Below are 27,737 nucleotides of genomic sequence, written 5' to 3'. Positions count from 1 at the left end.
ACTGAGAACAGAAGTTTGTATTGACATTCTATTCAAATAACCTACACAAGCAGGAATCAGTCAGGCCCTTATGGTCTGCTAAACACAATACACCAGATCAGAGGCCTCAAATTGTAGAACTGGTGGGCCAGCTTACCAACCCATCACTTACAAGGCTCAATACACTAAAAGACTGAGGAACAAGCACTTTGGCATACAGAGAGAGAGAGAGAGAGAGAGAGAGAGAGAGCGAGAGAAAGGAGGTGGGAAAGCCGATGCTCATAGTGATTTCAATTGTTATTCTTTACTTTTGTTTCCCTTTTATAACTGGATGTCCATAATTTATAGTTGGTTCGCCTTTCTATGCTTTAATTGCTGTTTTGAGACTGTGTCCGTAATGTGAAAATCTGCTGCAACTACTTTCACCTGGGCTTCTAATTTCTGTTAACTTAGATATCCAAGTATGCAGTAAAATAATGAAAAACTTATAAGCAGATTGCAAAACCTAAGAATCACAACTTAAGCTCTTATTAAATCCATACTATGTTATATGAAAGTGAGTTGCATAATGACAGCACTCCAGACCAATTTCTAGTCTGTTGTCCAAGGACATTATTATAGTGTACAAGATAGGCCACATATCCATTCACAGAAAAGCGCAACCTAATATCAAGAACAAGACAGAAATTGGAAATACTATATACACTGCCATTCGAGGGTAACAGCTGGAAATCAAATGCAATTTTCGTTCAGTCTCAATGGCACTGTAATGAGGCATTTCCAGTATTACCACTTCATTTGACCAAAAGGATAAATCAAAGTTGCATTCAGTTTGATTTATACAAGCATGAGTGTAATTAGTGTACTTGAATCTAGGTTTAAACATTTCAAATACTGCATTAATAGTATTATCAACAAAATCATTATCACTATAAAATATGTAATGGTAGTAGCCATCTTCTTGTACCTTATAGTCTACGATTGTTGTATATGTCATATTACTGGCACCTTTTGTACAATTCTGAGACGGTACAAGGTCATGCTCAAATACAGTGTGTTTCCCGTAACAACGCAGCAGTTCATTTTCAAAGCTTGACTCTGATGACTCCACATCATCTTCTGGTTCTGTGTAATTAGCAGCAGTACCACCATGAGCCATACCTCCATCCAACGCATGGACATCCCTCCGCTGTCTTTGGTACTGTCCTTCATCACCAGCAACACTCACTTCTTTGCGCCTGATATTTCGAGCTCTACTTTTGGCATGTCGCATTTTTCTTGACGAATTAGCATTTGTGTCATTACTTTGATTCAAACTAGTTAAATACATGGAATCATTTGCATGTTTCTGTAAATGAGATCTGATCACCTCTAATGCCTGAACTTCTTCAGCACCCAAACTATCATCATCACTGTTCCCTGTATCACTCTGTTTCACTTCATCCAAATTTGGGATTTTTTCAATATTTTGCTTCAGTTGTTTGGGCAGTACAGGAAGAATTACTCTGTTCGTTCCCTTTGAAAATGAGAGCGGATAATCACCTCCATCGTCTGTTTCATCTTCTCCTTCAAACTGTTCAGCAGACTGTTCTGACATACCTTGGATATGAGTATCATGCTGTGGAACACTGCGTCCTTTCTCTGTAAGACTTTGTTGCTGTTTGTTAATCTCATACACAGTGATCCCTTTATTATAGAACCTGTCTACAAGAATTCTATCAGACACCTTTCGAACACCTTGGTCAATCAGGTCGCATTTCTTGAGAGTTTTGTCTCCCTTGACAATCAACATTCGTGCTCCAGGGTTGCTGTGGAAGAAAAGCAAAATGTTATGAACTGCCTATCAAAATTAAAAACCACACATTCACAATACTCTAATGTGAGCAACAGGTATTTCCCTAATCTTCATACAGCAAAAGAATGTTTATTTCAGCAAGCTATCAGGGAAGCACGTAGGCAACATAGTTCTATTCATATTTTTCATGCTAAAATTACCTTAACTAAGAACTTGTTACGTCTTATAGTCTGGAATCAGTCCAAGACAAATAATAGTGCCAAAACTCTCAGTTTAATGCAGATGAGCAGGAAAAACAAACCCATAATGTTGGGTTACAGCATTGGTAGGGTTCCCCTTGACACATTCACATTGTTAAAATATCTGCATGTAACATTGCAAAGCAATACAAAATGGAACGAGCATACGAGGATTGTTGTAGGAAAGTCAAATGGTTGACTTTCGTTTACAGGGAGAATTCTGGCAAAGTGTGGTTCACCTGTAAAGGACACCACATACAGGCTGCTAGAGTCACATATTCTTGAGTATAGCTCGAATGTTTGGGATCTATACCAGGTCAGACTAAAGGAAGACATTGAAGCAATTCAGAGACGGACTGTTAGATTTGTTTCTCGTAGGTTCAAACAACAAACAAGTGTTAGGGAAACGCTTCAGGAACACACATGGGTATCCCTCGAGGGAAGGATGTTCTTTTTTGGTAACACTATTGAAAAAAATTTAGAGAACTAGCATTTGAATCTGACTGCAGGATGATTCTGTTGCCTCCAACATGTAAGGACGAAGATAACATACAAAAAATTATGGTTCCTACAGAGGCATACAAACAGTAGTTTTTCCCTCATTCTATTTGCGAGTGGAACAGGAAAGGAAATGACTAGTAATGGTGTGGGCTACCCTCCGCATCTCGCCATAATATGGATTGCGGAGTATCGATCTAAATGTAGATAGATATTAGCAAACAGTACATCACAACAAAAATGTCACTGTAATATAAGCATGAAGTTTCATTTTTAAGTGAAAAAAAAAATTGTAATTAGTATCTGCAGTAGGTTACAAAGAAAGACGTTTGTTGGAAAAGCTATGTAATGTTATGTTATATATAATTTTCTTCGCTTTCCATCATTGCTCAATGATCCACAATGGAATAATCACAATATTATAAAAAGGATGAATTGCTACTCACCATATAGAGGAGATGTAGAGTCGCAGACTGACACAACAAAAAGACTGTTAAACATGTGAGATGCACAGCTGCCCGCAGTCTGGACTCAGTGGCCAGAGACAGCGGTAATTTGTATATGAGCTGCGCTTGTGTGTGTTGTCTACGAGGCCTTTTGGACAAAAGCTCGCATGTTTAGCAGTCTTTCTGCAATGCCTGTCTGCAACTCAATATCTCCTCTATATGGTGAGTAGCAAACTGTCCTTTTCGTAATATTGTCAGTGTTCAATTTAGTAATCCCGGAAGCAAACACAGTGATGGAGGCAGACAAGCAGGTGTGGATAGTGCAGTGGAATAGTGCGGAAACCTGCCATGAAGGACACACATGATGCGTATTATGGCCAGACCTGTTGACAGACATTTTTACTTACAGGCGGCAGTATGCAGAGTGAGCCACAGCTTATACTGACAGTGAGTTCAACCACCACCTCTTCTTCCACTTCATGATGAAAGTTGTTACCGAGTGTTCAGACCTTCTACTTTCCATAGACTGATCCACACCACGAGTTTCATTTCTTCTCATGGGGTTCTGTGGTGGAGGAGGAGGAGGAGGAGGAGGAGGAGATTAGTGTTTAACGTCCCGAAGACAATGAGGTCATTAGAGACAGAGCACAAGCTCGGATTACGGAAGGAAATCGGCTGTGACCTTTCAAAGGAACCATCCTGGCATTTGCCTGAAACGATTTAGAGAAATGATGGAAAACGTACATCAGGATGGCCGGAGACGGGTTTGAACCGTCATCCTCCCGAATGCGAGTCCAGTGTACTAACCACTGTACCACCACACTCAGTTCGAGTTCTGTTCCCCAGTTATTACTGAGCCACTGTCAGCCAGTGAAGTACCCACACTGACAGTGTAGTGTAACCGTGTTGTCATTCCTGTGGGGACAAAGGACATTCTTACTTTTTTTTCTCCCCCTTTACATAGTGTTCATTTTAGACCAGCATGGACCTAGCATTTCTGTAATACTGGCTGGAACAATTGTGTCTATACAAGGAACAGCAGGAAGAGCAGATGTAGGTACTGATGAACCAGAATGTGGATTTGCTTTGTCCCCTTGTCCCACTAGTGGTGGGCTAGGCACCAGTTGTGCTGTTTTCTTCCCCGCCCCTGAAGCCTTTTCAAGTTCTGATGAGTCTATGGAGAAGTGAGACAATTCCCTGGGCCAGTTCTTGTTGCACTCCCGGGTAAGGGTCTCATTGATCCAGGGGATAAGACTGCCTTGTATTTGTCAAGCAGTATCCAATACTTGAAGCTCTTCACTGAGCCCAAGAAACTCCCCTTTGACAAGCTCTGCTTATGCAGTATTTAAGGCACCATACATGTGTGGCGGCGGCACAGTTGCAGTTTAACCAGCTCCAGAATCATCGCGGGCAGTCATACGTGGCCTGAATCACTGATCTTCAGGGCTTCTTGTGCAAATGTTGTTTTGAGTGTCCCAAATGTGCTACCTCTTACGTAGACTAGCTAATTCGGAATGTGGTTGTCCAGTACATATATGATCCTCAAGTTCAGACTAGGGTACTGACCTTGTCCAGCCCTTCTTTAGTCAATGTTGCCCAGGTTGTGGAATTGCATGAGCTGACGGCACTGGCAATGGATGTCTTTTCTGATAAATGTTAGGTTCCTCAATTAGGTATGCATGATAAACAGCTCCAAGACTCCTAGTGCTCCGCAGGGTATCCCAGCTGGCCTCGCCTCCTGCTGAGTCACCATGTGTTGATGAGTCCAGTGCAATGGCATTGCAACACTGGCAGTCTTTGCCGATGATTGTGCCCTGACTGGCACTTGCCGTACATTTAACAAGACTGCGGACATGTGGAAGCCAGGTGTGGGGTAGGCCATCAGACAGACCATTTGGCAGCTGTTGGTGACAGCTGGTGAGCCATGAGTCAGGCGTCGGACACTCTTGTGTGTTTGCAGGATGCTGAGGCTGTCTTCAATGCCTTACACGTGTCGTTTTAGTGTATTTTGCTGACACTGGTTGTGGATGGGTGACCAGTCGAATTTCAAGCAGCCAAGGGATGATCAGCCTCACTTATTTAGGTACATACAGGTTCCTGGGGTGCCCGGTGTAACAGTGGCCACTATGTCACATTACATTCTACAGTAAACAGTGCATTCCTTTGTGGGGGAGCACTTTTCCATCTCCATGTGTTATAAGAATGTGGAATGGCAATTTACATAGTTAGTGGACAATTCACTATTGGTGCAAAATACTTTTGGGCTTGATGATTTTTCTGTTTTTGGCTTCCAGATAGTTGGCAAAATGCATTTACTGTCTCAACCCATTCCTTTTCATGATTCGGGGTGCTTAATACGGTCATGCGGCTTGCTGTTTAAAACTGCCTTGGGTTGGGCAGAAAATTTCGAGGCACTTTTCCTCAAGTTGTTGGCAGTACCTAAATTTTGCCCCTTCTGTCTCATTCCCTTTTCCATGAGTGGCAAAGTAAAGGCCAAGTTTCAATGTTAGCAGGATCAAGAGATCATTGCTACTTTGTTGAATCAATGGGCCACCCAACTGGTGGTGATTCAGAAGCCCAAATGCACAGGATGCATTTGTGGCGATTTTAAACATGCAGTCAATGTGCAATGTGCTGCAGATTCATATCCAATTCCATGGCTGGTGGAGTTGTTGATGAAGTTGTTTGGGGAGGTTAGTATTTTTCATGCATCAACTTAAGACATGTTTATGTGCAGCTGGCCTTGGACGCAGTTTCTCAGACTTTCATGGTCCTCGACACCTCCTTTGGGCTCTACCAATTTAACTGCTAGCCTTTTAGGATCTTGTATGCACCAGAAATTTGTCAATGGTACCTGGAGCAGTTGATTCAGGAGATTCCCTGTTCCATCAATTACCTTGATGACATCTGGGTAATTGGCCCTACACAGGAGGAGCATTTATGGAAACTTAAATCCATCCTTAAATGTTTCCTGGAGAATGGCCTTCATTACCAGCTGGAAATGTGCAGTTTTTTTCTCCCCAAAAGAGCGTTTTTGGCTATGTGCTTAACAAAGATGGGATCACCTCTATGGATGAACAGTTCAAAGCTACTGTCAACCTGCTGGCACCCAAGAACTCGAAGGAGCTCCAGTGTTTTTGGGTTAGATTTCATATTATGTTCATTTAATTCCCTGGGCTGCACACATTTGTCATCCTCTTTATAAAAAGGACTTCAGGTTTGTCTGGTCCGTGGAATGTCAATGAGCTTCAACCTCTTAAACAATGTTAGTGCTCTGCTCCCTGCCTGTCTTCTTTTATACCATGTAAACCTTTAATTCAGCCTGTGAAACCTCCCAGTACGCCATGGTGCGGTTCTGTCCCATTGAAACTTGAATTGCATCAAACAACCCAATGTTTAGGCATCAAAGATGTCCGCTGTGCAGCATAATTATTCACATGGGGAAAAGGAGTCACTTTGCTATTATATTTGGAGTTAAAAAAATGTCATGTTTTCTTGTACAGGGTAGGGTTCCTTCTTGTCACCAACTACAAGCCATTAGTTTCCTTATCTGGTCCTTAATCCAAGCTCCCAGATAACAGCAAATGTGGACCCTCTTTCTCAGTAACTAGTGCTCCATCACCAAACATGCCAGTGTTGATGCATTTGTGTGGCTATCAGTAGGTCCTGATTTGCAGTTCGATCATTAGGGGGCTCTCATGTTCACGGTGGGTGATACCTTGCAGCAAACCGTTGGATTTTCCGTTGACAGTATGTGAGGTCATTATCACTATGGCTGCTGACCTGCTTTTCTGAAAAATCATTTCAGCTGTCGATGTGGATTGGCTGGAGCGCATCTCTTTGGGGGCAGATATGGCATGCCATACGTTTTCCCCTCTTGTATGATTCAATCAACATTGTCCAGAGGTCTCGCAGCTCTGTGTCCTTACATACTCTAGTTGCGCAGGGGTATTACTTGTATGAATGCACTGGCACACTATCACACCCACTGGCTGATAATCCATCATGATGTGGAACATCTGGTGTGGCCTTTCGAGACTTGTGCACAGAACTAGGCTGTACTGGTGTGCCAGTTTTCTTCTCGGCTGGTTCCAGAGCACCCTTAGGGCAGGGTGCATGTCAATTTTGCGGATCTATTTTTGGGCGGTATGTGATTGTTGGTGGTTGATGCATTGTCCAAATTCCTGTATGTAGATAAGCTGTTCTCCACATCACTGACTCCCACTATTTGCATGTTGTTGGTTATTTTTGGCATCAAGGGACCCCTCAGGACTCTTTCATTCAATAACAGTAATAAATTTGTGTCAGGTGTTGGAAGAATTGTGTGTTTGCAACATTATCCAGAATCTGATGCTGTCATGTTTCACCTGGCCTCTAAATCACATGTGGAGCAGTAAGGGACTACATTTGAGATACACATGAAGAAGTCTGTTCTGCCTCTTCCCACAAAGGTGCATTGTCCAGTTTTCTGGCTACGTACAAGGCAACACTGGTCAATGAGTGCAGTCTGGTGGAACATTTTCAGGGGTGGGGAGTCTTGAATTTGTTGTATGTTGAGCCTTGTTCCCTTGACCAGTGTAGTCTACCATGTTTTCTTCTCATGGCAACTGTTTGGGGCCACTCCTTTGGCCTGTGGCAGGGGTAGCTGCCAGGCGTCATGGTAGGCCACAACTCTCAGCAGTTGTTTATGGTAGATGTCAACAGAGAGCAGCTGACCCGTCATGCAAATCAGTCATGCTTGCGCCCTGTTGGGGCATTGCCACCATGGCCTTCTGCTCATCTGAGTGGCAGTCCACCAATGGACTTCACTATAATTATTCCAGAACTGCCCAGTTTGAATTACATCTTAAGATTATTGTAGGTTCATTAATTAAATATTTTGTAGTGCTATCATATCAACATGAGTAACATGAATGTACCAAGAATTCATCTCCATTCTGGAAACCAATTCTTTGCTTCTAAGTGTACCAGCCTCTTGTATCAACAATTTAGCTATGTTATTGTGCTAGAAAATAGGCTATAATAAGGTGAAACATAGGTCACACTGTGGGTAAAACAGGTTTGTGGACCATACACTACAGAACTTTTCCCTCTATCATCTTCAAAGTAACCCCTCGTGCTTGAATACAATAGCTACAATGATTTTTTCATTTGAAGAAGTGCTGCAAGTCAACTGTCAGTAATGTGTTCATTAACTGTTGATTCTGCTTGAATGTATCTAACAGAATGTAAACTTGAACTAGGCTTCGGATCAAGGTGAGAGAGAGAAAAGTGTATTGACTAGGCAATATGAAGAAGGACCTCCAGGGAGGGAGATAATAGTTACATTTCTCTTTGTTGTGAAATCCTTCACAACAAACAAGCTAAGTGAAGGAATGTTGTCAGAATGAAATATTTAGGTGTCCTCAGGTATTTTGTGACCTTGAGATACAATTTTCTTTGGTCTGAAATATGAGGTCTGTTCAAAAATTTCCGGGTCATTCATAATTTCATGCCAATGGTGTATTGGAGCAAAATGTGGTTGGCATCCCTACACACATACCATTTGTTTAATGTGTAACTTCCAGAAGTTTCATTGTTGTATGTCTGTTATTTATTGTTCTGTGCTGTATTGCGTATAATGTTGTGTCATACATTTACAAATTTCAAGATAAGATGGCAGAGTTAGAGGAGCAATGTGTTTGCATTAAATTTTACATGAAACTCAAGAAAACCTTTACAGAGACACGCCAAATGATGCAGGAAGCCTACACTGATGATTGCTTAAGCCATCCTCGGTGTTACGAATGGTTCACATGGTTTAAAAATGGCTGCATGGAAGTTAACGATGACCCTTGTTCAGGATACCCTTTGACATCTATTGATGACACTTATGTCAAGAACGTCAATGAAATTGTGTATGCCAATCAAAGACTGACTGTCCAAGAGATTGCAGAAGAAAGTACCATTTCAGTTGTACCACATCATGAAATCCCGATGCAGTATCTTGGAATGTACTGTGTTGCCACCACGTTCTTCGCACAACTCATGTCAATGCCAGAAAGACTTCACCTTGCAGTCTGTAAAGAGCTATTGCATCAAGCAAATGAGTGCTAGATATTCCTTAAGAGAATCATAACTGGTGATGAGACATGGGTCTATGGCTATGATGTTGAGACCGCGATTCAGTCTTCACAATTGGTCAGGAAATGTTCTCCAAGACCAAGGAAAGCTCATGAGATCAGGTCAAATGTCAAAGCCATGCTTATAGTTTTCTTTGATTTTCAAGGATTAGCTCATCATGAATTCTTGCCACAGTGTCAAACTGTTAATACTGTCAATCAATGGTACTACTGGAACACGTAGCAACACTTGTGAGAAAATGTGAGAAGGAAATGGCCAGAAATGTGCAAGACAATTCATGTATCTTGGACCATGATAACACACCTTCTTATTCACCCCTGTTGGTGCGTGACTATTGCACAGAAAACGATATCAATGTGCTGCCTCATCTTTTTTTTTTATTTCCAAAGTAGAAAACCCCATTGCAAGGATCAACATTTGCGATGACAGACAAGATGAAAGGAAATTTGCAGACTGCATTTCATACAACAAGACTGCTTCCGGAAATGGAAACAAGTGTTGGAAGACGTATATCAATTGTGGAGGAGAGTATTTTAATGGAGACCATGCAAAATGAGTAAAACATAAATGTACAAAAATTTTGTGGACAAAGTTCTGGAATTGTTTGAATAGACCTCGTAATATGCAATAAAGATTCTTTGCTGGTTCAAGTCAGCCATTTCAAAAATTATAGTTGTACAAGGTGCAAAAAGATCAGAAATAATTAGTACTATAATACTGCAAATAGAAGGATTGAAAAACAAACAAAAATGAGGACAGGCAACCGCTTATCTATATAGCTGACTGATGCATGTTGCATAAACTCACACAATAGTAGAGAATTTTCAATACCTTTTGAGCAGCTACTCTGTGTTTCTTTTCAGTTCAACTTCACACATACTCAAAAAATGGACCCCATCTACAGTCACACTATTATGTATGTCTAAGTTCTCATTAAAGGTAAGTGGCTCCCTATCCTTGTTTACATTTATCAACAAGAAGTAAAACACGCATACAATCAGAAAAATGTCTGTGACCAGCTGATAGGGGGAATATTTAGAATCAGATATCTAATGCAAAAACTAACTACTGCTAGTGGTTTGAACAGAACATTCAATTTCTTGAAGATTATAGGACGTACCTCATAAAATGTTATTGATAATGTCACTTAAGTGAAAAGAGAATAGACAGTATATATGATAAGGTTGTTACATATGCAACAAAACTGAAGCAAAACGAAGAAAGAAGTTACAGCAGAAAGTATCTTTACAAAATTCTATAAGACGGCTCAGGTAGGATCTTGTGTCGCGATATTAAGGGGAGGTTTTTCGGTTCAAAAAATCAATTTTTTTTAAAATTGCATTTTTGGATCCATAAAAGTGTTTAGAATCCACCCCTGAAACGGTTTTTTTCAATACGGAATGGAAATGTTTGTTATTCATGGATGGAAAAAAAAAGCACCTACCTGACATCGGCCTTTTTCACGCACCGGTTTTTTTCTTTAGGAGGACAATTTATTGTACCAGTGCTTGGGAGGAAACACACAAAATTCAAATGAAAGTTTGAATGCGTGTGTTTGGAAGTTACCCACAAGTGATTGCATGAGTGCATTCTCATGCGAAGACTGTGGAGATTGAGATTTTCCTGGCAGTGAGCAGCTTCAACGGAGGGTATTCAGCAATTCTGAAGACCATGACAATAATGGACGTCACCCTGGGACTCTATTCGACGCAGTTCGCCAAGCGTTCGGATGACCACCAGATTCAAGCGCCCGAAAACCGCTTGTCACCAGCCGTACGAGCGGCTTTGGAGCAGCGCAGGATGGCCCAGATCGAGCAGAACACCCTCTATGAGGAAGAGGAAGAACTAGTTTATAGACCCGGAATAGCAGATTGTAAGTACGTTGCATAATATTGCATTTATACGTAGTCAAAACTGCAACGCATTTTTCTCAAAATGACTTTTTTTTATTGTGTGGTATGGTAACTTCAAATCTACTGAACCGATTGGCATGATTCTTTGTTTCCGATGAAGCTAACTAAATTGTCTAGGAGTTGTACCACCTTTACTCCGACCCATCAATTATAAATATTTTTACTTGGCCGACGAAGTCGATAAATCAATGGAAAAAATAAATAAATAAATAGATAAAAACCCTTTTTTTCAAATGGCCACCAGTTTGTTTCCTATGGTCCAAATAACTTAAGCGACGTACAACTCCTAAAGAATCTTATATACTTCACTAACGTCAACTCAGTTTTGATTTTAGATGAGCCGGCTGACCTGTGACATACTGCACATGGAGGTCTACATCGAAATTTTGTTTCGTTCTGATGGCACTTCCGCCTTCTTTGACATTTCCAGTCCAAAAAATTCCAGTTTGTGGAGGAAATATCAATAAACATTTTGACCGAATTTGACATTGATATCTATAACACATCCAGAGAAAAAATTCTCAAACATGATTTTTTCAGGCCAAAGACAGTAAACCTCCCCTTAATAGTACCCTTAGAATTCTTGCAGATGATATTGTTATCTATAATGGAGTACTATCAGAAAAAAATTTGCACAAATGTCCAGTCAGGGCATGATAAAATTTCAGTCAGGTACAGAGAATGGCAACATGTGTTAAATGTTCAGAAATGAAAAATTGTCCACTTCACAAATGTGAAGAAACCCTATTATATCATTTAGTGGGAATTACCTTCTTCCATGCACTTCACAATGGTTTGCAGATTATCGAGGTACATAATGTTTAAATGGAGCTTCTTTAGCAGTTTAGGTTCTCATTCTGTTGGTCAAGTTTTACACTGGTGTCAAAAAGTTAAGTCCAATTAAGGACAGAAGCAAATAAAGAAGTTATCAATCACTATAAATGTCAGTCATGATTCTCCCCCAAAACATAACTGTCATCTATACATGGGGCAGTTAATCACAATTTTGTATACACATACAATTCATAAACAACAGAAAGTAGTGCATAAGGAAAGAGGAAATATTCTCTTCACAATGAATTCTGTTCCATTTTGTATTTGTCCCAAGCACAAGTTGTAGCCTGCATAATCATAGTAACACCATGGGAAGAGAGCAGTTTGGTAATGATGGGTGTCATTTTGTGAGGAGGTTTTACAACAGATTGACATAACAGAGTTTCACACTTTTTTTAGTGGTTGCATGAATATTGTTCATGGCACAAAGCACAGAGGTGAGATACTGCAATGACATATGCGACTTTTTGGCAGCTGTTGCAGTCTTCTTCTTCAAGGACAATAGTGCCTATCCAGAGAAGTGTTACACTGGGAGACACTTCCTTGTAGCTGAAGATTCCACTGCATGGACTGGCCACTGCATCTGCAGGTGTGAATCGTATAGAACATGTCTACAGTGCATTGGAAATTGCTATTAGCTGCCATCAAGGCTCTTCCCAACCTCTGGATTGCTCTTACACAGGAATGGAACTGCCTGTGAATATAGCTCTTGAACTACCTTATAGGGAGCATGTGCATCACCAAGAAAATACACAGAATCTGAGCAAGGAGTGGCAAAACAATGTTGAAATTTCACAAAACGTGGGTCTGGTTACACTTGCTTCTAGTTAGCACGTTATTATGTTCTTAAGCAACTGATTTTTGGATTGTATGACATCAACCACAGGCACTTCTTACAAGATTTCTGCACAATAAACCTCAATAAAACACCAACAAGCCATCACCAACTCTAGCAACTATGTACCTATATGAATCAAGCACTTTTACACAGTTGAGTTAAATTGGCCAAAACTGTCATCAATGTGGAGAAGCTGCTGAGCCTGACGAAGGAACAATATGATCTTGTTGTCACTTATATTATAAACTGATTAATGTAAATTAAGAATATGCCGGATAGGAAATCTATTAAATACAATAAAATCATTAGAAGCTGACAAGGTCCTAGTGTTACTGCATTAAATTAAAAGTGTGATGTTTTTCCAGTACTTTAAGGTTGAATAACAAGTACAGTACTTTTGTTCTACTGATTTTTGTTTATTTCAAACTAGTTTTTGGCTTATTAGACCATCGATAGGACACAACTGACTGGTGACTGAAACAGACACTAGTTCTTATGTAACCAAACATTATAAGTCTCTTAATGTTGAATTATGCTTTGCACAATGGACAATAATAAGTGCAATATATAATTAAACTACACAGTACTACAGGTTAAATAGTTACAAAGCTAAATTTTGTGAGGTCTTGACATAGGCTGGGAAACTGTTAAACTGAACACTCTTCATCCAAGTTGTGCAACAAACATGCTTTTTAACATTATAAAATAAACTTTTGGCAATGGGTAGTATTACACACAATAATCAAAATACATAAACTAAGAGTGTTACTGCAACTCAGCATCTCCGCTATATGGTGTTGAGAATTATATAAATGAGCACTAATAGTAACTTATGTTGTGCAAAAACCAAGATTTACATTGCAAATAATATTTTTACACAATGGGCAATATTAAACAAAGTACATGGTTAAAACACAAAATATTAAAATATTACAAGTTATATAGCTGAAGTTTCCGGGATAAGCAACGTTGTTGTTGTTGTTGTTGTTGTTGTTGTTGTGGTCTTCAGTCCTGAGACTGGTTTGATGCAGCTCTCCATGCTACTCTATCCTGCGCAAGCTTCTTCATCTCCCAGTACCTACTGCAACCTACATCCTTCTGAATCTGCTTAGTGTAGTCATCTCTTGGTCTCCCTCTACGATTTTTACCCTCCACGCTGCCCTCCAATGCTAAATTTGTGATCCCTTGATGCCTCAAAACATGTCCTACCAACCGATCCCTTCTTCTAGTCAAGTTGTGCCACAAACTTCTCTTCTCCCCAATCCTATTCAATACCTCCTCTTTAGTTACGTGATCTACCCACCTTATCTTCAGCATTCTTCTGTAGCACCACATTTCGAAAGCTTCTATTCTCTTCTTGTCCAAACTAGTTATCGTCCATGTTTCACTTCCATACATGGCTACACTCCATACAAATATTTTCAGAAACGACTTCCTGACACTTAAATCCATACTCGATGTTAACAAATTTCTCTTCTTCAGAAACGATTTCCTGGCCATTGCCAGTCTGCATTTTATATCCTCTCTACTTCGACCATCATCAGTTATTTTACTCCCTAAATAGCAAAATTCCTTTACTACTTCAAGTGTCTCATTTCCTAATTTAATTCCCTCAGCATCACCCGATTTAATTTGACTACATTCCATTATCCTTGTTTTGCTTTTGTTGATGTTCATCTTATATCCTCCTTTCAAGACACTGTCCATTCCATTCAACTGCTCTTCCAAGTCCTTTGCTGTCTCTGACAGAATTACAATGTCATCGGCGAACCTCAAAGTTTTTACTTCTTCTCCATGAATTTTAATACCTACTCCGAATTTTTCTTTTGTTTCCTTTACTGCTTGCTCAATATACAGATTGAATAACATCGGGGAGAGGCTACAACCCTGTCTCATTCCTTTCCCAACCACTGCTTTCCTTTCATGCCCCTCGATTCTTGTAACTGCCATCTGGTTTCTGTACAAATTGTAAGTAGCCTTTCGCTCCCTGTATTTTACAGGGAGAGAGAGAGAGAGAGAGCGGGGGGGGGGGGGGGGGGGGGGGGGGGGTTAGATTTACAGAAGTTGTATAAGCTAATCAGTTGATCATCCTATACCAGTCTGTTCACTGCTCAGTGTCTCTTCTATTCTCTGATCTATCCTCACTCACATACCACATGTCATTACACCTGCTATGTACAAGTGCTCAAATGCCTGATCACTACTTGTCTGTGATAGTTTCTGCAAATACTATAAAATACATTTATTAATTACACACTAACCAACTTTCCTCAAAAGGCACAAAATAGGTCATCAGTGATACCACATTATCATAGTTGTGCAACATACACAATTACGCATGGAACAAGTAAAAAATCCATCAAATGTACATACTTAATAATACCACAACAGAAGAATGAGTATTAATGAATGAAATACTCAACATAGCTGAAAACTGCACAGCTCTGACTGTAAAATGCAACAAGGGTGTCACATATTCAAGAAAGTGTATGCTTTTTGTAAGGTGTAGTTATTATTGAAGGTAAATGAATATGCATATCTGTTCACTGTCTCTTTATTGCTCTTATTAATACACAGCAATGTCTGAAGTTTAATCTCCCGCTGTTGAAGACATCCTGAGGGACTATGGAGACAGCCGATTGATTCATTCGCCAATATTACATGCTTTATCAACGCAATAAAATCTACAATTTACCCACTTAGCCTGCTTAAAAAGCTGAACTATTAGTCGTAACCAAGCAATGGATATTATGACATGACATAATCCAAATACTGCTAGAGTCCAATGAATCACATTGATGTATGCCGTGAACTTCATTTGGCAAAAAGAGTTCAAAGTTTCCCTCCTGTTCAGCTCTATAGCTCATTATCCATAAAATTTATGCCTTTCCCTTTTTAATGTCACTCTTTTGTTTTTGAATATCAATGGCAACTCTATACATTCTATCATATTAGTGGTTGTACATCAACAGAAGATTAAATGTTAGATGAACAAGTTTCATTACTCCCTAGTCTCAGGGTGTGATCTACTACTGCTGATTTTGTCCCTGTTGGCCAAATGATAATTGCCCTTGTGTTTCTTGAGTCTTTGTACACCATACGTGGGATTTTGTATACTCCTGTTGTGGGTGGTGGAGAACACTGTCCTTACTGGAATTCAGGTGTTGACTTGTATGTTTTGTTGATTTGAACATTGTGTCACTATCATGTTTTCTTAGTATTCTACTGCTACAATCTATGATTATTTTAACAAAAGGATGAAACTTTCCTTTGAACTTGTTGTTTTGCACTATATGCTATAGATTTAAGGACATAGTACTCTATTTATGTACATTTATGTACAACTGATGGATTTTTTTACTTTTCCCCTGCATAATTGTGTATATTACACAACTGTGATAATGTGGTGTCACTGACAACCTATCTTGTGCCATTTATGTGAAAGTAGTTATCAAATGGTTTATTGCTGCTTCATATAATGTGGCAAAATGTAAAGAAGAAAGAGGAATACTGCACTAAAATCCAAGACATATTACAACTACAAAGACAAAAAGAGAGGTTAAAAGAGATCTCACAACTGCAATACTTAGGGCAATGAACAAGCTAATAAAAGTTCCTTTCTCCCATAAGTAAAAAATGTCTCATCAAATCACAGAAACTGTCAAAAATTCACAAATTAGGCATTTCATTGAGAATTACTGTCAATTCTATTGCATATACAACCTACGGGATTGCCAACACTTGACCACTATGATGCATAATTTCTCATCACTTTGGGGGAAAAATTATAAAAACCCTTAAATTAAGCCTAAAAAATATTATAAACCATTCTGAAATTTTCTGCGTCTCTTTAAAAAGTGTTTCACATCACACTTCTTTCAAAGGCCTGACAAATTCTATGAGCAAACTGACATTTTGGATATGTGGAACTCACTCAGTGCAGTTGCAACTGAATTTATATATACTAAATTTTAAAGTAGTTGCTTTTTGTACAGAAAAAAATGACCAACAAGTGGGTTTTGGTTCATGCATGACACATGGCCGCAAGAGAAAATGAGCACAGTGTTACATTTTCTGAATCGTATTAATTCCTAGATAAGTTTACAATGGAAAAGAGAGAAGGCACAGATTTGAATTTTGAGAACACAACTACCAAGGAGAAAAGATGAACTAAAGCACACAAAATGTATAGAACGTCTGCTCACACAGACTGACACCTTCACAAAATTTCCAATCACCATTACTGAAAGAAGAATACAATAATTGAGGCACTTATGAACTGTGTGAGAGGAAAATGTGAGCCACAATAACTGGAGGAAGAATGGTCCCACTTGAAAAATATTTTTAGAAGTAATACCCATTCTGTCAAAGAAATAAATATAGCAGTACATCCTGGAAAATATGAAGCATGTATTGGAGAGTAACCAGCTACAGGAAAAGCTTTTGCCTGTTGTTAAAATGATCATTGATTATAACAGAAGTTTACTAGGAACAGGAAGACTGAGAGAAATTGCATCCTCCACTAACAGACACTGGAGTATACAAAATGCATGGCATATGTGCATACACAGAGACAACATAAAAGAAGCATCCAAAATCAGTTTAAGCAACATAAAATAAACAACAATGGGGCAAACTCTGATAAATTGTGAGTACAACTGAAACTGAGAGGCCACCAAATTAGTTTCTCTGACAATGCTGTCCATACACTGTCGTTACTATGTTGCGTTTATAGAGGGGACACTGAAATGCAAAAACAGGAGAATGACTTTAATAAAAAAATGTGGAAGGACTTAAATTACACAGATTATAGGCCAAGGTGATATATAAAACAGATAGTGCTAATTCCACTGAAACTTCTATGGATATACATTAGTTTGACCTGGTGATCTTTGGTAATGCTCAAATTGTATCATAACATGATGACTATACCACAGTTATGAATAACACACCAGATGTTTCAGCAAGATGAGTGAAAAAAGTGCACACTGAACTGCCTTACTGCAGCATTTAACACTGGAGAATCAACCAGCTAACTTCAGAACCAGGTAAATCCAGTCGTCCCAGCTTTCAGACTTGCTCGTAAGCTCCTCGCCGCTCAGTTGCACACTTGTAGCCATCAATGTCAGTAGGAAGTACAATGGCGCAAAAGCTGACAACTGATATCTGCCCCAGCAAGCATGCGAGTTTCCACTGCACTCCTAGAGCTTGTGACTCATTCACACTCGAGTGTCATTTGTCACAGAGACGTGGCAATGAAGAAGGACCTTTCAGAAATGTTAGCAAAGTGAGCATACATTCTCCTGGACAGACCAGGAATAAGTCAGAGCAGGTCCCCACCTAGAATAATTTCCATCTAAGAATCGTTTAATTTGATTAGGAATGTGTATCATTTAATGTCAGATAAACAAAGTGTCCAAGTCAATGTTATCATGTTTTCTTGAAGTTTTTTTGCTTACAAACACCGTAAACGAGAGAACCTCAGCCTACTTTCACATCTCTTATACACTGCCGTGTAAAACTTATGGACAAGGTGGATAAAGTAACACAACATATTAACAACATGGTGGAAATGAATGTAAGTGCAGAAGCATGTTGCCAGAGGTCCCCCAGTCATGCACAGAAAGCTGGATGGCATGTGATGTGAAGTCAGTGTGACTACAGTGCCAAATGGGGCTGACCTTGCAGCAGGAGGCAATTGAAAAAACAGGAAAAGACACAGTGTGTCAATAAGTAAGCAGTTACCATGCACTATGGCAGTGATCTCCATTACAACATGGCCCAGAGACAACATTTGGATGACTTCAGATGGGGAAGAATCATTGGGAAAATGGAAGGAGGATGAGGTGTGATGAGTGTAACCCAAGAGTGTGGTAGTGCTCACAGCACTGTTTCATGTGCATGAGGAGCATTCTGAACCACAGACACTGCTATCCAAAACAGAGGAGTTGGTTGAGCATGGTCAATTACAGCAACAGATGGTGCATTGTGCAACTAGCAAGAAGGGACCCCACATCAAACGGCGTGTGGAAACGCAACAGGACTGCAAAGTATGCCATATGGCGAGAGGTGGGAACATGTAATGCACCCAGAAACATTGTTGAATGTGATAGTTTTGGTGGGCCAGGTGCAGGAGTAACGGGTCAACGTTATTGTGACACTGTACTCCTTCCTTTTGTGTGTATTTCAAGGGTGCATTTGGCCTCGACTCCATTTTCATTGATGACAACATGCGAATGCATTGAAAAGCGAAGGTGGAGAAGCTCTTGTAATGAGAGGGTATTCAGCAAATGGACAGGCCTGCTTGTTCCCATGATTTAAATCCCACTGAGCATCTGTGGGATGCATTGGGATGATGTACTGCAGCATGTCTACATGCACCAACCACAACCCAGCAGTTGTCAACCATACTGGTGGAGGAATGGAATGCTCTACCACATGAACTCCTTACCAATCTTACTGTCAGCATTGTAATCACCACATCCTGCCTGTTGCAATGTTCAGGGAAGCTTCATAAATTGCGGTGACTTCAATGTAATTATTGTCTTTGAATAAGAGTGTCATTACTGTTCTTCCCATTGTGTACTACTTTCAGTAATCGTCTTTAGAATCTGTAGCAGTTCTTTCTATGTATGGTGCAAGTTTCATCGAGCTATGTTAACTGGCAGTGACACATCATGCAAAAGTTATTTTTGGTTCTTAATTTTAAAGTAGCATACCAGAATTAGAAAAACTAATGCATTTCTTTTGCTCATTATCTTATTTAAGACAAATGACATTCATTCAACATAAAGCTAAAAAGAATTCATTTAAAGAGGAAGGTTTGGGATCACCACATGTCAAACCAGAAAAAGCTAAAAAGGAAGCTGGAACGTAAAATAAATTTTGACAATGTATTTAGAAAAAATGTTCCTTTGCTTTTACTGAAAAATGTGAGTAATGTTTCTTATGCACCAAAGCAATTACACACTAAGTTTGTGCTTGTGAACATTATGGGAATAATCATCATAATATTTTTCTCTATTTTATTTTATTAAGGAAGGGAGTACAGTGGATTTGGGATCAAGAGGTGAATGAAGTGTTTGAAAATGTCAAAAGAGCACTTGTTGAATCACCCATATTACATCATCCGGTTATGGGCAAACCATTTAAATTGTCAACACATGGATCTGAGTACGGTATTGCTGCAGAACTGTTCCAAGGAGAGTGGGATCTAAACAATGTAGAGTACTGAACCATAGCTTTTGCTAGCCGTAGTCTTAACAAAAAATAAATAAATAAAAAAAAAACATGAATTAAACTACAAGGCTACTGAAAAAGAACTGTTAGCAATTGTATGGAGTATCCAGAAATTTCAAACACTAATATGGGGATCAGAAATCCATGTTTATATCGAACATCAAGCTCTATACTTTTTAATGAGTAATTGACTATTGCACAGTAGGTTAATATGGTGGATGCTGCTCCTACAGGAATATGATATTCAAATACAATATGTAAAAGGTTCCGAGATATACTGTACCGGATGCTTTGTCTAGGCTACCAATAGGAATGGAAGAATTAAAATGCACGGAAGAACCCAGCATTATTTTTGCAATTAATTTTATGTCAGTAGAATATCCAAAGATCTGAGTACAAGAGATGGCTCAAAGAATAACAGAGAATACCCATCATGATTCCTACTTTACAAAAATGTTTGCTATGTGTATCAGGAATTCCTTACCTCCTAATCAAGTAGGAAAATGGACAATTATAGGTAATAATTTGTTTTGGAGGGGCAGCGTGACGTCGGAACTTTGGTGTTTATGCATTCCGAAGGTAATGGAAGATGCACTTGTGTGGTATGTTCATACAGGATATGGACACTTCGGAATCAAGAAGTATATAACCCAAATGAATAAGTTTTATTATTTTAAGAAGCTGTGGCATAAAGTAGCATCTTTAATTAGAACCTGTGAAATCTGTCAGAAGGTGAAAGAATAATTCCCATGTGAAATACAAAATGTATCTGATTATCAATAAGTCATTAAATAACCTCACAGCAGCAGGATTTTTTGGACCAGTTCCAAAAGGAAAGGGAGGAGTGTCACACATTTTGGTCATCATAGAGTACTGGTCAAAGTATGTTAAGCTATATCCTATCAAAAAAGCAAATACGCAGACAGTTGTACACTGTTTACAACAATACCTTCTAGAAGTAGGTAAACCAAAGCGGTTTCTCACAGATAATGGACCACAGTTCATGAGTAACGAATTTAAAGAGTTTCTAACTTGGGAAGGTATTCGTCACATGTTAATATCCAATTATAACACGTCCTCGAATCCATGTGAACGAGTAATGAAGGAAATCGGAAAATTATGCCGTACCCACTGCCATGAAAAACATACTTTACGGGCAATGAAAATTAAAGACTTTGAACTTATTCTAAATGAATTACCACATTTATCAACTGGGTTGACACCATTAGAAGTAATAGGCAAACCCTTTGTAGGAAAACACCTCATTAAATGTTTTAGTTGGCCTGAACAACCAAGTGTCAATTACAAAATGACCAGGAAATAGCTTCTAAGAATTTAGTTGAAAAGGCCCTACAAGGGGTGAGTAAGCATAATGAGAAAGCTGTACAACCTCAGTACAAGGTCGACGACCTAGTTCTTGTAAAACAATGCCTTCAAAGTCTCCCATGAAGAAAGAGACACAGAAGTTTTTCCAAAAATATGAAGGACCATACCGAATACAAACGATAATCCATTCCAAGACATTATTTTTAGTGAATCCTACAACTGGATCAGAAAAGGTAAAGTACAATGTAAAAGATGTAAAGCTACATATCCCCCAGGGACATTAACATTCTGAGTAAACAGGCGGAGTGACGACCGTCGGATCCTGAGTTGTTTTTGGTGTTTCTTCCAAAATAGATTTCCTGCACTGAATTCCTTACAAATCTTAAACTATTCTGTCATCTATTTCGAAAATCTTAAACTATCTTGTAAACTTTAATTGGAAACTGGATATGACAATAAAACAAATACTGATTTAGACAAAATAAACAGAATAAGAATATTATGTTTGTGAAAAATATAATGTGACGAACTGAACGACTATGATACTGTAGTGTATAATTTTCTATTTTGTATAGGATATTTTATACCTTTTATGAGATGTGATGTAAATGGGAGGGTTTGTATAAATTTTGAAAGGGGTGGGTATTGTAAAGCAGGATTTACACCAACCGATAAATCATGGCTAACACAAGACACACATCACACCTTGCAGACAACCCTCACAAACAAGTGTGACTGATTCATCACCATTTGCCATTTCCATAGGTTTGCTAAGATTTCCTTCAGGGACCTCAAGGGTGAAGGTGGGAATGTCCGTTCTGTAGGAGACGATTTAAAATCAAACCACCTCCAGTGTCTCACTCATGTACCTGCGAGGTAGGGATCCTGGGGAAGTGGGGTGGAAAGGGTTTCCTGTCTTTGGGGCTATCTTCTTTCTCTTCTTCAATCTTAGCAACCATTTCTATTTATTTCCTTTCTTACTTCTCATTTGAGGACCTATCTATATTTCCTTCTTTCCATATTCATCGACTTCTATCGCATTAGTCCTTCCTTGTTTCCGTGGTTTCCAATAACCTACATCTTATCTTCAGATAAGAAAGCCAAAGAATCAGACAACATGAACGCACATCTGCATACATAAAAAAAATACACTTAAACACAAACATTAGAATGAAAGATTAGAAACCTGTCGCAATGTGTGAACCACCAAGTGTGGTAGGGGGAAAGAATGTGTGTACATAAAAATAAATATAAAAACTGTGACGATTTCCAAGTATTCATAAGAAAGAGGCACGAGTAATGAAAGACAACATAAGCCAAAGAGGAGTTAATTGTGAGAGTCATTAAGGAATGTCAGTCCAACAAATATTCTGATGAATTGTACGATAGGGGGACTCATATAGCCCAAGTACGAACCATGAGGCCTACTCAGGAAGAATAAGCAGTGCGTACCCAGCATTTACTAAATATAAAGGGCAGTTGTACCTACATAGATAGAGGACGACCTGTAGCCTAAAGAATAGGGATGCTGTATAACAGGGTGTAACTACAAGATTGGAAAGAGGAAGCGCACTCTTATGGTCAACCCACAGGCAAGGTATAGGTACTGATCCTAGAGGAAAACGATAGCATTGTGACAGATGTCACGCATTTTATATGGATTATCCTGGTAAGTTTGAATTCTATACAAAATGAGCATTATTACGTTTTATGTAAGTTTACGAGTGTCCAAAGGAATGCTTCATAGTGCCCAGAGTTCCCCCAAACTACATAAAATATTGAAAATAGTACATACTTAAAAAAGGAAAGTAGTACAAAAAGTTGAGAACCGGAGATAGATTGTTCATATGTCATAAAACACCTGAAACCTATGATAGGGGGGTGGGGGAGGGGGGGGGGGGAGGGGGGGGGAGAAGGAAAAAAAATTTAGTCTTCACGATTCATAGATATTAAAAGAGCTGACTCCAACATTGAGTGTAATGCTCATGTTTTATTATTAAAGTGAAGAAAAAAGAATAGCTAAATATTAAATAAAAGGTTATTCATGGTTATTAAAAAATGTGGAATATATATACTGTTGAAATGTGAATTGTTATTATATGTGGTATTAATGTACATAATAATTGTGTATAAAATATCGCGTGTTTGATCTAAGGAGGGGAGGAGGGGGGGGGGGGGGGGAATATGTAGTGCTTCAAGAAATTCTGTGTAAATTCTAGAACCACTCAGCCTTCCACTTTCTTGAACACTGGATATTTTAGTTGTGAATGGGAGAAAGGAAACCTATTTACTGTGCATCACTTGGCTGTGTGTGCAGGTTTGAAGTTTATCGTGAGACGACTGTAGAAACAGCGATCGAACGGCACCGACAAGTGCTTGCCAGTCACACCATGGAAGCTGTAGTGAAAGAACAAGGAGTGTTTATGTATTCTGTGCTCTTTTATAACTTTGACTATTGTAGTGGAAAAAAAAGAACAGTTGAGATATTGTTAATTAATGCTTGTCTTGGACTTGGAGAGGATAAGATGTGTATTCAGATTCAGGATGAGAATGGACTGGGTTTTTAAGCCAACTTTCTCTTACGTGAAAATGAACTTTGTTTCTAACCTTTGGATAGGCAAGGAGACTTAATTGACAGTGTTTGTTTATGTGGAGAATGAGATCTGTAAAAGTCTGATGTTTAAATATACGTTGTTAAGTGAAGCAAAAGAAACTGCGTACATCTGCTTATTTTTATAAGTAGGAGGAGTCTTGAGAAATTTCTGTTCCTAGCAAATATACTTCAGAGAAGAAGAGAAAAGGAGGTTGCAGTAGCAAGGTAACCAGCAAGGAAAGTCGGCTGACAATCTCAAGTAAGTCGTATCATTAAAGACGTGGGAGTTTATACATATACTTCACCACTTTATAAGTCGTCCAAAGCATTAGATTGCCACATATGGTTACAGGGCACCAAGCATTGGCCTCTGGGGTGGCATAAGCGAAGCACAAGAAGATTACTGTGTCTGCTCATTTGCTACAGTCTGACCGCACCACCAACTACAGCTCTTACCTATACAACTGATTCTCTACGGATTATTGTGTTGGCCAGATCCTTGCTTGCTGTTTACTGATGTCTATGCCTGGACTCAGTTCTGTGCACTGAAGTTATACTTTGTGTACTAATTTTATGACCTGTGTTCAATAAACTTTCAATGATCGGCTCGACTGTCTTCTTCAGGTGTTATGAGCTCCGTTATGCACACTCACAGCCTGGACTCCAATCAGACTGCAAAATATTGTTGGTGTCACACCACTATAACTGAGTTCAACTACTGGCACCTGCTACAGCCATAGTTTTTCAATGTGATCGGTAATACTTTAAAAAGGGATTGAAAACAGTCTTGATAACCAGTTTAGGTCAGAATATGACCATCTTCAGACCATTTATACCATGATGATAGGCGATGGCTGTGAATGAAGCAGAAATTGTGGCTTCATGAAAGACAACTGCTTAGCTGCTAAATGATCTGAAGATAAATTCTGGCCAAAACGGGTTACCATTACAAATGGATATTTTATTGCGGTCAGGACTGTTTTTAATCCATTTTTGAAGTGTTTTAGCTAGATCGCTGATTTTCTCCACAAGAAATATTCTCAAAAACACTGATTGGTTATAATTTTAGTGAATATCTTCTATTATAGAGAAGGGGCTGACAGGTACCATACGTGGTTTTAGGTCCTGTCTATCCTTTTTCTAGTGAAGTGCTTTTCCAATTTTGCAGACATGTCTTCTTTCGCAAGCATTCTGTAAATAATTTTGTAAGTGCCTTTTGCATTATTCTGCTTTCATTTTTCACAATTTCTATTAAAACTATTTTTTCTTCATGTTTTGAACAGCTTTATACATGGTTTTGACATTATTTTCATTATTAAACTATCTTAATTATCTTTTGAACTGTAAAAACACGTGGTTTTTTTTTCCAGAAATTTCAGAATTCTTGTACAGTTTTCTCTCTGTTCATATTTATCTTGAATAACAAAACATGAAGTCTACTCCAACAGAAGTTTCTGTTTTGTCTTCTTCATATTTTTATTGTTTTCAATTGTTCTCTCTGGCCATCATTTACTTCTTGTTCTGGTTTCACACTAAAATTCCCATTTCATATAACAGTCATAGGAGGGAAATGTCAGAACTTGTTGAGAAATCCTTGAGTGGAAAATAAAAAGTGACTAGTATTTTAATTGATGGTAAATGCTATAAGATATCACATATGACTTAGGCTTTTCAGATGAATATTATGTAAAGGCGATTGCATGCTAATGACTTTCATGCATGATAGACACTCTGAACCTCTACATCTATTGCACAATTGACAGTAACAGCACGCTTAGAATGCACTAGTATGAAATGTGTAACTCTTTTTGATTAATAGGTGAAATTCAGGATAAAGTGTTCTGTAGAATTTGTAAATGCAGGGCTTGGAGGTTCAAAGCAGAACAAAGACTAAGCACATAGCCTAAGTCACAATCTTACAAAAGTTTATCCTTTGCACTAATAACTATGTTCAGCAGGTCCAGGAGTAGATACTGTAGGGAGCTTACTTGTTAGAACATCATGTCTGCAAATACTGGGTGTTCAGGCATACTATTAAGCAGAATCAACACACAAGCTGAAGAAAAAACTCATGCAACTGCTTTGCCTTTGTAATTCAGTTATTTTCTTGACCTACAGACAATTACATATCTAGCATATTTTCACTCCCAGTTGTTTTGCAAGAAGCTCTTCTGGGGAAATGCAGCTAAAATCAGTAAACAATTTACTGGGCAAAACTGGGCAAATAGAATGTTATGCAAATTTGATAATCAAGCTCTTGCAGAAGTCTGAGGATTTTGGAAATATCACACTTAGTTGTCAGCTTATTTATTGTTTAATGTTACCTATGACAAAGAGGGTAAAGCCCATTTCAAATGAATTATGAACAGCCATCTGCACATGTATCGATTCACACTCATCATGGGTGCGATCTTCCTTCAGACAGCTTGCAATTCACCAACAGGGAGCAACAAAACTTTTGCTGGATATTTCCTTCAATAAACACCTGTATAATGAACAGTTCTAGTGATAAGGAAGATGCTGCAATGTTCAGGATGATTTGCTAGCTCTGTCAACACGGAAAAACCACTTCCTGTTGGTGTTTCTTCAGCGGGGGATGAATGTTAAAACTGACTGTCGTTGATGCTGAATCCTGCCATGCCCTGCTAGGATGGCGGCTCTCTTCTTCCAGAATGGTACAAGATTCCCTGAGAGGTCCCTGTAACCTAATCTATGAGAAGCAATGCATTTCTTTTATAACACCTCAACTGAATATCCCTTGTCTGCATCAAGATTGTGATGAAAAATATTCAGCAAAGGCTTTGTCTGCATCACTTTGAAAATTTGAACATTTTCTCTTCCTGACTTGTCTTCTCCCAGGGTTACCTGGGATCAGATGATGCTGTCACCCAGTCCTTATGAATTGTCAAACGTGGTCCTGGCATCACGGCCAAGATGACTCAGGTGGTGTTGCCACAGGTGTGGGTTGGCGTGACGACAGGGAGGACAGTGGTCATTATTGGTTAGTTCCGATACTTCAAACTGGACAAAATATTTTCTGAGAAGAGGGTTATTTCGTTGAGATTTTCCATTTTGGAAACATCTGGTGTTGGCGAAGGATGGCAGATCGTACATAAATTATCAGTATGGCCACCAGTTACTTTTATGAAACAAATAGTAAATTTCATTGCATCCATCAGGTAATGGCGTTTCTTGTTTTTTGCTCCACTATCACTCTGTTTGGACTTGAGATTCTTGATGAACATACTCTGCAGGTTCTTCATTTTCGCTTGCATTCAGCCACTGTAACTAAAAACGAAATACATCATTTTTGATAGAAGAAAATATTTTTTTTCTCCACATGTTCTGAAGATAAAATTTTCACTTATCTGCATGCTTAATGTCAGATATTTGGCTACAGGGTGTACATTCATTTAGCTAGACTCTACTTTTGTTGGAGAGAGATTACAGTTGGGTGAATAATATGAGAAACCACGTCGAGAATGAATCCCATCCATGACGAGTGTGAATTGATCCATATGCAGACAGTCTAGCTCACGAGACCACAATATAAGGCATACAACTGCTGCTTTCAATGTGGATTCTCTGTTTGTAGTACAATTTGGGGTTTTCTTCTCATGCAAATAGTTCTAATATGTATTCCACCATAGATGTTGGTTAAATATAGATTTCCAGAAATTAAACCCATATCTTATTACATATTCTGGTACACAACAGAAATTTTGAATTTTGGTTTTGCAACACGTTGTAAGCACTACAGTGAATAGCTTTTATTATAATTAGCCATACACTGACACATTTGTCATCCTCCAACAGCATTCAGGGCCTTACATAGGTGTTACATTTGCTGCAATAGATAACCAGCAGAACAACTGTATGACTCAAAAAGCAACAGCTTATTTAAAAATAATGCC

At 38.9% G+C, this 27,737-nt stretch overlaps 1 protein-coding gene across 2 annotated transcripts in view; it reads right to left on the bottom strand.

Annotated features, from left to right (window-relative positions):
- Window positions 1-625: 625 nt before the first annotated feature.
- Window positions 626-27,737, bottom strand: part of LOC126455662 (uncharacterized) — a 210,543-nt gene continuing 183,431 nt past the window's right edge. For both annotated transcript variants that reach the window (XM_050091429.1, XM_050091430.1), the window contains exon 4: window positions 626-1,787. In XM_050091429.1, coding sequence (XP_049947386.1) covers window positions 626-1,787 — 1,162 coding nt within the window. The remainder of the gene's footprint in view (window positions 1,788-27,737) is intronic.

The sequence above is a fragment of the Schistocerca serialis genome, chromosome 2 (assembly GCF_023864345.2).
Source record: "Schistocerca serialis cubense isolate TAMUIC-IGC-003099 chromosome 2, iqSchSeri2.2, whole genome shotgun sequence".
Classification (NCBI taxonomy): Eukaryota; Metazoa; Arthropoda; class Insecta; order Orthoptera; family Acrididae; genus Schistocerca; species Schistocerca serialis.
Note: the sequence above shows the minus strand (reverse complement) of the source record. Positions and strands in the feature narration are given on the sequence as shown.